Source organism: Hyperolius riggenbachi, chromosome 9 (genome assembly GCF_040937935.1).
Source record: "Hyperolius riggenbachi isolate aHypRig1 chromosome 9, aHypRig1.pri, whole genome shotgun sequence".
NCBI classification, from domain to species: Eukaryota; Metazoa; Chordata; class Amphibia; order Anura; family Hyperoliidae; genus Hyperolius; species Hyperolius riggenbachi.
Window position 1 is genome coordinate 59,645,787 of NC_090654.1, and position 12,852 is coordinate 59,658,638.

General features: G+C 48.5%; 1 protein-coding gene across 17 annotated transcripts in view; it reads left to right on the top strand.

Moving 5' to 3' along the window:
* Positions 1-12,852, top strand: part of ATP2B2 (ATPase plasma membrane Ca2+ transporting 2) — a 386,993-nt gene that overhangs the window by 343,547 nt on the left and 30,594 nt on the right. For all 17 annotated transcript variants that reach the window (XM_068252864.1, XM_068252865.1, XM_068252867.1 and 14 more), the window contains 3 exons: positions 3,332-3,523; positions 4,589-4,802; positions 4,903-5,114. In XM_068252864.1, coding sequence (XP_068108965.1) covers positions 3,332-3,523; positions 4,589-4,802; positions 4,903-5,114 — 618 coding nt within the window. The remainder of the gene's footprint in view (positions 1-3,331; positions 3,524-4,588; positions 4,803-4,902; positions 5,115-12,852) is intronic.

Sequence of the window (12,852 nt, forward strand, 5' to 3'; positions counted from 1 at the left end):
GTGCCATTGCCAATTAGCAGGCATAAGTTAGTAGCACTATTGATAACGTGTGATAACTTTTGATAACGTGTGATATCTTTGATAAGGTGTGATATTTGAGTTATCACGGTTTAATGAATTAAGCCCTATGTGTGGCGTGGTCCACGTGACCACTTCGTCAGGAGCCAGCAAGGGTTAGTAACACAACTTTATTTGGTACCAATTGGTTATGATCTGATAACCACTATGGCTAACAAGATACATAGGACATGCTGCACTAACTTTTAGTAAATTTTCAGTGCGCAGGCAGTGCATGGCAATGTTGCTGGCAGGGGCGTAGCAATAGGGGGTGCAGAGGTAGCGACCGCATCGGGGCCCTTGGGCCAGAGGGGCCCCGAAGGGCCCTCCCTTAACTACAGAATTAGCTCTCTATTGGTCCTGTGCTCATAATAATGACTTCTGTAGATACTTTGGATAGTAGTAATCATTAACAAACTGCTCCCCATCCCCTTCTTGTACCTCTGACACTGTAGTTGCCATTGGCAGATTTTGGTGCGCCGTATAAATTGTTATGTTTAGAGTGCTTGGGGGGGCCCCATTGTAAAACTTGCATCGGGGCCCACAGCTCCTTAGCTACGCCACTGGTTGCTGGTACTAAAGCTATGGAAGTAGTGTGCGTTAATAATTAGCACAACTGGCATTACATGAGTAATGCGCATGTTGCTATGGTAACGGGAAGTATGTTACTTGCCCAAGTAGCATACTATACATTTCGGAAAATAAGCACAAGTGCTTCCCAGTTTCTAGTATTAAAGAGAGCTGTAGCAAAAGATGTTCTATTCCACAGATAGGTGTGCTGATATTAAAAAAAACACAACAACTCAGCACTAGCAATAGAGTGTCACGACCCTTGAGGATGGGAGGTATTGCCAAAACCGATCAGAATGAACTAGAGAGTGGGCATGTCCAGGCTTTTACTTACCTCTTAGCACAATTGGTAAATTAAGGCTTGCTTATGTTGGTTGGGTCCTTGTCGATGTGAGTGTCTGTTTTTTATTTGTGCAGCTGTTCGAATAAATAGCTGTTGTTTTTTACCCCTGGACACTGTTATCGGTGCTTTTATTTATTTGGTGACGGTCACCTTGTCCACGAGCACTGGGTGTCTGCAGGCGGCTACTTAGCAGCTACACGAGAAAAGAATTACACACTATTGCTAGCTCAGAGTGTTTATTTGTTTTAGTTTTTTAAGATCTGCACACTATGCATTTCCACATCTTCTTTATCCAGGTAACACGAGTCACACTAATTGCGTAACGCATGCTACTCTTGGCATTGGTACCGGTAAAATTGCTGTGCGCTGCTTTCACACGTCAAATTTACTGAAAGTTAGTGCATCAGGCCATGGTCTTGGACTTGTAGAGGAGAGAAAAACACACAGGGACACTGGGAGCCCAATTTTGCGTAATACAGTACAGTACTTAAGGGTATAGATAGCAGTGATGATCACCGGATGAAATCCGAATAGGTTTTATTTGGATTTCAGCCAGGTAATTAAAGCACCTGTGCGGGTTGGCGAGGGGGGGGTTTAAACGTACCCAGCAGGCGTCTTCTTTAATCCGTTCCACGGCGCCTCCCACGCTGCGTCCAAGCACGTCACGTGACTACAAACACCTCTTCCTTCAACCCGGAAGTAGGAAGTGTTTGTAATCATGTGACCGCAGCTTGGAACACAGCGTGGGGGGCACCGTGGGACGGATTAAAGAAGACGCCTGCTGGGTAAATTTAACCAACCCCTCGCCTACCCGCACAGGTGCTTTAATTACCTGCATGAAATCTGAATAAAACCTATATGGATTTCATCCGGTGATCATCACTGATAGAACAGTATAAGATCCTACTCACAAAGCTGGGTTGTTAGGGAAGCAACCACTCATACGAGCAGGTGGGGGAAGTACTGTCCCCACTAGGCCTTGTGGATAAGTTGCAGTGGTCTCTTCCCTCAAAAAAGGGGCGGTCTCACTCTAGGTGAAGCCGTAAAGTGAATCCCTTGGATGGGGGTCACTGAACAATACTGGAGGTTATTATATATTATACAGAGCTAGGAGGTGCCCAGGTGTAGTAGGAGTGTATATTTTATGCATAATAAATTTGAGTCTTTTAGCGAGCATCATATTCTTGAAGGTAAGACTCTTTTACCATAATTTTTTGGAAAGGTCACCAAGGCCCAGGCCTTGGGCGGCTGCAGCCCATGGGGCACCTGTACATGAAACAGGGCTTGCTACATTTGAAAGAGAAGGCTGCAAATGGGGAGCGTGTTGAAAAGGGAAGCTGATGTCCAAGAGAGCCATGCATGGAAGCTAGGGTCTACCGTACAGGGATAGTACACATGGAAGAGGGGCTGCGCATGGAATGAGGGAGGTGCTGCTGCATTTGGAAGGAGAGTCCCACTATACTTGGCCTAGGGTTGAAAAAAGTATAAATCCGGCCTCTCTTTCAGTCCATGATCTGGTCATTATCAGGGGAATCACACTGCGACTGGATCATTCCAGAATGCTCTCACAGTGGACTGCCTTCTCATGGGAGAAACCACTGTGCCATTATCTGGGGAGTCAGACTGATACTGGATTATTCCAGCTTGCTCTCACACTGGACTGCCTTCTCATGGGAGAAACCACTGTGCCATTATCTGGGGAGTCAGACTGATACTGGATTGTTCCAGCTTGCTCTCACAGTGGACTGCCTTCTCTTGGGAGAAACCACTGTACCACGGGCGTAGCTAGACATTACGGGGCCCCATAGTAAAAATTATCATGGGGCCATCATATCTAGACACTCTTGAGCAATGCTACCGGCCCCACCCTATAAACATGAGTTGATTGGGTAATTTGCATTATCATGCAATGCACACTGTGTATAGTCCATAAGCAGCAAAGCAAAGTTAATAGTGAGCACATCAAATTCCATCTGGCCCCCCTCTTCTCCAGGGCCCCATAGCACTTGCTATGGCTGCTATGGCTATTGCTATGCCCGGTGCCATTTTCTGGGCGGTCAGACTGAGACTGGATCAATCCAGCCTGCTCTCACCGTGGCCTGCCTTCTCTTGGGAGATACCGCTGTGCCATTTTCCCTCTATCCCTGCATGTTCTGGTAGCATCATTTTCCTGTCTCTGTTTTCAGGTCTTAAAAGGATAAATGAATCTGTGTATAATTATTCATTGGCACCTGCATCCTTCTGGAGCAAGATAAAGAGGATGCAAAAATGATATGCTGATTCCCTTATTGCAAAATAGATACAGATGAGCCATCTTTATTTATAGCCGATTTGCTTTTTGTCCTCTCTATGATCTTGTAGGGAATTGCTGGTACAGACGTGGCTAAAGAAGCATCTGACATCATTCTTACTGATGACAACTTCTCCAGCATAGTCAAGGCTGTAATGTGGGGCCGCAATGTGTACGACAGCATCTCCAAATTCCTGCAATTTCAGCTGACTGTTAATGTGGTGGCAGTAATCGTGGCCTTCACTGGGGCCTGCATTACACAGGTGAGTCATAGGAAGGGCTTTATCGGAAATTACAGGTCTGTGATGCTAGCATAAGGGGGGGAGCAACCTTAAAGTGGACCTGGACTCAGAACTTCCTCTGCTCTAAAAAGTAAGCAACAGCATAATAACCTTTAAAGAAAAACATCGTTGTTACAGCTGATACAAATCCTGCAATAAATCTGCAGTTTGTCTACTTCCAGCTTTCATGGAAGCAGAGATAGGATTACCATCCTGTGTTTACAAATTAGCAGCTCTGCCATGGCAGTTGAGAGTCCTGAGCTGACACAGCTGAGAGATCAAAGTACACTTGTGATTAGTAAGAGATGAAGTGGGATTAGACAGGCTGAACTCTCTTAATACATACAGGGTGCATTCCTCTCTGTTTTCCTTCTGTCTTGTGCAAGAGTTCAGGTCCACCTTAATGTGAGTCGCTACAGTGTTCCTCCTATCTTCTATGAAAAAAATGGTTGCAATGAAGGCTTGAAATATGAATACATGTTATTCTGGCCGAATGACGGCTCTCCCTGCTGCCGCTAAACTCCCCAGCGGGATTATATACTATTCCCCCTCTGAGTTGTCGCAACTCACAGAGAGATGTAATTTGGGGTCTGGCAGGTGCCAGAGCCCCAGATCACCACTCCGCGGGGCGCGCAGCAAAGCACTACTGCTATGACGGCATCAGCTCATGGCGCTCAGCGCCGCACACCGTATTAACCGGCTTTGGTGTAGAGGGTCTTGTATTGCTGCTGAGAGTAGATAATGTGTAACGCAGCACTCCGCTGCGGCTCTGCATTATGTACAGGACCGCCCCCAGCTCCTGGCCCGCCCCTCCACTGTGTGGAGGTCATGGGGGTATCTGACAGATCTCTGCGGGGGGGGGGGGGGGGGGGGGGACACACACCTGGCTCAATGTAGTTACGACCCTTGTTGTGAGTATTTGAATGTTAACCACTTTGGCCTGGCTGTGAGTTGTAGCTCTCTTGTACCTAAGCTCAAAACCAATACAAACCTGGACCTTCTCTGTTCATTGGCAAGTCATTATTCTTCATTCTGTTCCTTTTTCAGGATTCCCCGCTGAAAGCCGTACAGATGCTGTGGGTCAACTTAATTATGGACACATTTGCCTCTCTTGCCTTAGCAACTGAACCGCCCACAGAGTCCCTCTTGCTGCGGAGACCCTACGGAAGGAACAAGCCTCTCATATCACGGACCATGATGAAGAATATTTTGGGTCATGCCGTCTACCAGCTGACTCTGATATTTACGTTACTTTTTGCTGGTAAGATTGTTGCATTTTTGGTGGCTGATGATGATGATGATGATGATGATGATTCTTGTCCCCCGTGAACCAGAAGCACTGACGTGTGTTATTCCTGCAGGAGAAGTGATCTTCAACATTGACAGCGGAAGGAACGCGCCTCTCCACTCTCCTCCATCTGAACATTATACCATCATATTCAACACCTTCGTCATGATGCAGCTCTTCAATGAAATTAATGCCCGAAAGATCCATGGGGAACGCAACGTGTTTGATGGCATCTTCCGGAATCCCATTTTCTGTACAATTGTGCTTGGCACCTTTGCCATTCAGGTGATACTAATCAAAAGAAATGGGGACATGTGACACCCAAGCACACAAAGAACAATTAAGGCCCTATTTACACTTAGGCACCGGTTCATACTTGCGTTAAAAAACGGAACGGATACTGTACAAATGGAACGGATGCGAACGGATCCAATGTTAACCTATGGATCCGTTCACATGCGTCCATTCAAACGTTCCACACGATCCACAGAACAGACTGCAAGTTTCCAGCTGCAGCTATTTTTCCGGAGCGCTGAGCCCAGCGCACTGGAAATGGAAGAGGAAGCACTGCATTGAGGGCAATGAGAGAACAGAACGTTTCTTTACACTAGTGAAGAAACGGACCGTTCCAAGGGGCAAAATCCCTTGGGGTTGGAGGTCTGGGGGGGATGTGGGGATGCGAACCAGGCCTAACTACAGTGCACCTGAGCAGGCAGGTGGGTGAGGGAGGGTTAAATCTTACGCAGGAACCAAACAATTGAAGAAGACAGAAGCCTGCGTAAGATTTCACCCTCCCCCACCCGCCCGGCTGTAGCACCCTCCCTCACCTGCCCGGCTACTGTGGCAACGGAGTGAAAATAGATCCGATCGACCAGTGATCAGATCCGTTTTCACGGATCCATCTACCAGTGTGCGCCAAGCCTTATGGATCCGGTCAAGCGAAAACTGGATCCGTTTTACAGGATCAGTTTGTTTTTGTTTGAATTGGGCCTTAATGCGTTGCATTCAATTGTGTTGCGTTGCATTCCATTTGTCAAAATGGGACGCAACTCAACGCAATGCATTAAGTGTAAATACGGTCTTAATAAAACACCGGAATGCTACTGGCAGTCTAAATCTCCTGTTAGGGTGAGCCTCGGTACATTACTTTGGTTTTGCAGGACCTTCTAAAGTTGTACAGTAAGTAGAGGGGTGTAATTAATATTAGTAATTAGTCCAGGCTTCAGCCACATAGCTCAATATGGCTGCCAACCTAGGCATTCTTGGACTTCACGTGACAGAACACCCAGGAGCTGTACTGAGCTATGAGGCTGCACACCAACCTGTAAAGAAAGAGGAGGGAATATTGGGATGAGGAGAGAGAAGCGACCTTCCTGGGCTCCTCCTAGGGTGGCGGGAGTTGCTGGGGCTATTGTTATGTCCATGCACCCTTTAAGTATCTGAGAAACTATCAAAGAAAAATGCAAGCCAGGCACACACAATCCTTGCTGCTAGATAGGAGAAATAGAATGGATTTGTTGCAGGACAGAGAGGGTGCAAGCAGGAAGACAGCACAGAGGATGCAGGATAAGAGCAGGAAGACAACACAAAGGATGCAGGATAAGAGCAGGAAGACAACACAGAGGATGCAGGATAAGAGCAGGAAGACAGCACAGAGGATGCAGGATAAGAGCAGGAAGGACAGCACAGAGGATGCAGGATAAGAGCAGGAAGACAGCACAGAGGATGAAGGATAAGAGCAGGAAGACAGCACAGAGGATGCAGGATAAGAGCAGGAAGACAACACAGATAATACAGCATAACAGCAGGAAGTCAGCATAGAGGATGCAGGATAAGAGCAGGAAGACAGCACAGAGGATGCAGGATAAGAACAGGAAGTGAGGATGGAGTGGGTGCAAGATAAGAGCAGGAAGATGAGACAGAGTAGGCGGAAGATAGGAAGCAGAAAGACAGCACAGAGGATGCAGGATAAGAGCAGGAACACAGCACAGAGGATGCAGCATAAGAGCAGGAAGACAGCACAGAGGATGCAGGATAAGAGCAGGAAGACAGCACAGAGGATGCAGGATAAGAGCAGGAAGACAGCACAGAGGATGCAGCATAAGAGCAGGAAGACAGTACGGTGGATGAAAGATAAGTACAGGAAGACAGCACAGAGGGTGCAGGATAAGAGCAGGAAGACAGCACAGAGGATGCAAGATAAGAGAGTAAGACAGCACAGATGATGCAGGATAAGAGAGGAAGACAGCACAGAGGATGCAGGATAGGAGCAGGAAGACAGCACAGAGGATGCAGGATACGAGCAGGAAGACAGCACAGAGGATGCAGGATAGGAGCAGGAAGACAGCACAGAGGATGCAGGCTAGGAGCAGTAAGACAGCACAGTGGATGCAGGATAAGAGCAGGTAAGACAGCACAGAAGATGCAGGATAAGAGCAGGAAGTGAGGATGGAGTGTGTGCAAGTTAAGAGCAGGAAGATGAGACAGAGTAGGCGGAAGATAGAAAGCAGGAAGACAGCACAGAGGATGCAGGATAGGAGCAGGAAGACAGCACAGGGGATGCAGGATAAGAGCAGGAAGACAGCACTGAGAATACAGCATAAGAGCAGGAAGACAGCACAGAGAATGCAGGATAAGAGCAGAAAGATGAGACAGAGTAGGCGGAAGATAGAAAGCAGGAAGACAGCACAGAGGATGCAGGATAAGAGCAAGAAGTCAGCACAGAGGATGCAGGATAAGAGCAGGAAGACAGCACAGAGGATGCAGGATAAGAGCAGGAAGACAGCACAGAGGATGCAGGATAAGAGCAGGAAGACAACACAGATAATACAGCATAAGAGCAGGAAGTCAGCATAGAGGATGCAGGATAAGAGCAGGAAGACAGCACAGAGGATGCAGGATAAGTGCAGGAAGTGAGGATGGAGTGGGTGCAAGATAAGAGCAGGAAGATGAGACAGAGTAGGCGGAAGATAGGAAGCAGAAAGACAGCACAGAGGATGCAGGATAAGAGCAGGAACACAGCACAGAGGATGCAGCATAAGAGCAGGAAGACAGCACAAAGGATGCAGGATAAGAGCAGGAAGACCGCACAGAGGATGCAGGATAAGAGCAGGAAGACAGCACAGAGGATGAAGGATAAGAACAGGGAGACTGCACAGAGAATGCAGGATAAGAGCAGGACGTGAGGATGGAGTGGGTGCAAGATAAGAGCAGGAAGATGAGACAGAGTAGGCGGAAGATAGAAAGCAGGAAGACAGCACAGAGGATGCAGGATAGGAGCAGGAAGGCAGCACAGGGGATGCAGGATAGGAACAGGAAGACAGCACAGAGGATGCAGGATAAGAGCAGGAAGACAGCACAGAGGATGAAGGATAAGAACAGGAAGACAGCACAGAGGATGCAGGATAGGAACAGGAAGACAGCACAGAGGATGCAGGATAAGAGCAGGAAGACAGCACAGAAGATGCAGGATAAGAACAGGGAGACTGCACAGAGAATGCAGGATAAGAGCAGGACGTGAGGATGGAGTGGGTGCAAGATAAGAGCAGGAAGATGAGACAGAGTAGGCGGAAGATAGAAAGCAGGAAGACAGCACAGAGGATGCAGGATAGGAGCAGAAAGGCAGCACAGGGGATGCAGGATAAGAGCAGGAAGACAGCACTGAGAATACAGCATAAGAGCAGGAAGACAGCACAGAGAATGCAGGATAAGAGCAGGAAGATGAGACAGAGTAGGCGGAAGATAGAAAGCAGGAAGACAGCACAGAGGATGCAGGATAGGAGCAGGAAGATAGCACAAAGAATGCAGGATAAGAGCAAGAAGACAGCACAGAGGATGCAGGATAAGAGCAGGAAGTGAGGATGGAGTGGGTGCAAGATTGGAGCAGGAAGATGAGACAGAGTAGGCGGAAGATAGGAAGAAGGAAGTCAGCACAGTGGATGCAGGATAAGAGCAGGAAGACAGCACGGAGGATGCAGGATAAGAGCAGGAAGACAGCACAGAGGATGCAGGATCATAGCAGGAAGACAGCACAGAGGATGCAGGATCATAGCAGGAAGTCAGCACAGAGGATGCAGGATAAGAGCAGGAAGACAGCACGGAGGATGCAGGATAAGAGCAGGAAGACAGCACAAAGGATGCAGGATAAGAGCAGGAAGACAGCACAGAGGATGCAGGATCATAGCAGGAAGACAGCACAGAGGATGCAGGATAAGAGCAGGAAGACAGCACAGAGAATACAGCATAAGAGCAGGAAGTCAGCATAGAGGATGCAGGATAAGAGCAGGAAGACAGTGCAGAGGATGCAGGATAAGAGCAGGAAGTGAGGCTGGAATGGGTGCAACATAAGAGCAAGAAGATGAGACAGAGTAGGCGGAAGATAGGAAGCAGAAAGACAGCACAGAGGATGCAGGATAAGAGCAGGAACACAGCACAGAGGATGCAGCATAAGAGCAGGAAGACAGCACAGAGGATGAAGGATAAGAACAGGAAGACAGCACAGAGGATGAAGGATAAGAACAGGAAGACAGCACAGAGGGTGCAGGATAAGAGCAGGAAGACAGCACAGAGGATGAAGGATAAGAACAGGAAGACAGCACAGAGGATGAAGGATAAGAACAGGAAGACAGCACAGAGGATGCAGGCTAGGAGCAGTAAGACAGCACAGTGGATGCAGGATAAGAGCAGGAAGTGAGGATGGAGTGTGTGCTAGGTAAGAGCAGGAAGATGAGACAGAGTAGGCGGAAGATAGAAAGCAGGAAGACAGCACAGAGGATGCAGGATAGGAGCAGGAAGACAGCACAGGGGATGCAGGATAAGAGCAGGAAGATGAGACAGAGTAGGCGGAAGATAGAAAGCAAGAAGACATCACAGAGGATGCAGGATAAGAGTAGGAAGACAGCACAGAGGATGAAGGATAAGAGCAGGAAGACAGCACAGAGGATGAAGGATAAGAACAGGAAGACAGCACAGAGGATGCAGGAGAGGAACAGGAAGACAGCACAGAGGATGCAGGAACAGGAAGACAGCACAGAGGATGCAGGATAAGAGCAGGAAGACAGCACAGAAGATGCAGGATAAGAACAGGGAGACTGCACAGAGAATGCAGGATAAGAGCAGGAAGTGAGGATGGAGTGGGTGCAAGATAAGAGCAGGAAGATGAGACATAGAAGGCGGAAGATAGAAAGCAGGAGGACAGCACAGAGGATGCAGGATAGGAGCAGGAAGACAGCACAGAGGATGAAGGATAAGAACAGGAAGACAGCACAGAGGATGAAGGATAAGAACAGGAAGACAGCACAGAGGGTGCAGGATAAGAGCAGGAAGACAGCACAGAGGATGAAGGGTAAGAACAGGAAGACAGCACAGAGGATGAAGGATAAGAACAGGAAGACAGCACAGAGGATGCAGGCTAGGAGCAGTAAGACAGCACAGTGGATGCAGGATAAGAGCAGGTAAGACAGCACAGAGGATGCAGGATAAGAGCAGGAAGTGAGGATGGAGTGTGTGCAAGGTAAGAGCAGGAAGATGAGACAGAGTAGGCGGAAGATAGAAAGCAGGAAGACAGCACAGAGGATGCAGGATAGGAGCAGGAAGACAGCACAGGGGATGCAGGATAAGAGCAGGAAGATGAGACAGAGTAGGCGGAAGATAGAAAGCAAGAAGACATCACAGAGGATGCAGGATAAGAGTAGGAAGACAGCACAGAGGATGAAGGATAAGAGCAGGAAGACAGCACAGAGGATGAAGGATAAGAACAGGAAGACAGCACAGAGGATGCAGGAGAGGAACAGGAAGACAGCACAGAGGATGCTGGAACAGGAAGACAGCACAGAGGATGCAGGATAAGAGCAGGAAGACAGCACAGAAGATGCAGGATAAGAACAGGGAGACTGCACAGAGAATGCAGGATAAGAGCAGGAAGTGAGGATGGAGTGGGTGCAAGATAAGAGCAGGAAGATGAGACAGAGAAGGCGGAAGATAGAAAGCAGGAGGACAGCACAGAGGATGCAGGATAGGAGCAGGAAGACAGCACAAAGGATGCAGGATAAGAGCAAGAAGACAGCACAGAGGATGCAGGATAAGAGCAGGAAGTGAGGATGGAGTGGGTGCAAGATAAGAGCAGGAAGATGAGACAGAGTAGGCGGAAGATAGGAAGAAGAAAGTCAGCACAGTGGATGCAGGATAAGAGCAGGAAGACCGCACAGAGGATGCAGGATAAGAGCAGGAAGACAGCACAGAGGATGCAGGATCATAGCAGGAAGACAGCACAGAGGATGCAGGATAAGAGCAGGAAGTCAGCACAGAGGATGCATGATAAGAGCAGGAAGTCAGCACAGAGGATGCATGATAAGAGCAGGAAGACAGCACGGAGGATGCAGGATAAGAGCAGGAAGACAGCACAGAGGATGCAGGATCATAGCAGGAAGACAGCACAGAGGATGCAGGATAAGAGCAGGAAGACAGCACAGAGGATGAAGGATAAGAGCAGGAAGACAGCACAGAGGATGCAGGATAAGAGCAGGAAGACAGCACAGAGGATGCAGCATAAGAGCAGGAAGCCAGCACAGAGGATGAAGGATAAGTACAGGAAGACAGCACAGAGGATGCAGGATACGAGCAGGAAGACAGCACAGAGGATGCAGGATAAGAGCAGGAAGACAGCACAGAGGATGCAGCATAAGAGCAGGAAGACAGCACGGAGGATGAAGGATAAGTACAGGAAGACAGCACAGAGGATGCAGGATACGAGCAGGAAGACAGCACGGAGGATGAAGGATAAGTACAGGAAGACAGCACAGAGGATGCAGGCTAGGAGCAGTAAGACAGCTCAGTGGATGCAGGATAAGAGCAGGTAAGACAGCACAGAGGATGCAGGATAAGAGCAGGAAGTGAGGATGGAGTGGGTGCAAGATAAGAGCAGGAAGATGAGACAGAGTAGGCGGATGATAGGAAGCAGAAAGACAGCACAGAGGATGCAGGATAAGAGCAGGAACACAGCACAGAGGATGCAGCATAAGAGCAGGAAGACAGCACAGAGGATGCAGGATAAGAGCAGGAAGACAGCACAGAGGATGCAGGATAAGAGCAGGAAGACAGCACAGAGGATGCAGCATAAGAGCAGGAAGACAGCACGGAGGATGAAGGATAAGTACAGGAAGACAGCACAGAGGATGCAGGATACGAGCAGGAAGACAGCACAGAGGATGCAGGATAGGAGCAGGAAGACAGCACAGAGGATGCAGGCTAGGAGCAGTAAGACAGCACAGTGGATGCAGGATAAGAGCAGGTAAGACAGCACAAAGGATGCAGGATAAGAGCAGGAAGTGAGGATGGAGTGTGTACAAGGTAAGGGCAGGAAGATGAGACAGAGTAGGCGGAAGATAGAAAGCAGGAAGACAGCACAGAGGATGCAGGATAGGAGCAGGAAGACAGCACAGGGGATGCAGGATAAGAGCAGGAAGACAGCACTGAGAATACAGCATAAGAGCAGGAAGACAGCACAGAGAATGCAGGATAAGAGCAGGAAGATGAGACAGAGTAGGCGGAAGATAGAAAGCAGGAAGACAGCACAGAGGATGCAGGATAAGAGCGGGAAGTCAGCACAGAGGATGCAGGATAAGAGCAGGAAGACAGCACAGAGGATGCAGGATAAGAGCAGGAAGACAGCACAGAGGATGCAGGATAAGAGCAGGAAGACAACACAGATAATACAGCATAAGAGCAGGAAGTCAGCATAGAGGATGCAGGATAAGAGCAGGAAGACAGCACAGAGGATGCAGGATAAGAGCAGGAAGTGAGGATGGAGTGGGTGCAAGATAAGAGCAGGAAGATGAGACAGAGTAGGCGGAAGATAGGAAGCAGAAAGACAGCACAGAGGATGCAGGATAAGAGCAGGAACACAGCACAGAGGATGCAGGATAAGAGCAGGAAGACAGCACAGAGGATGCAGGATAAGAGCAGGAAGACAGCACAGAGGATGAAGGATAAGAACAGGAAGACAGCACAGAGGATGCAGGATAGG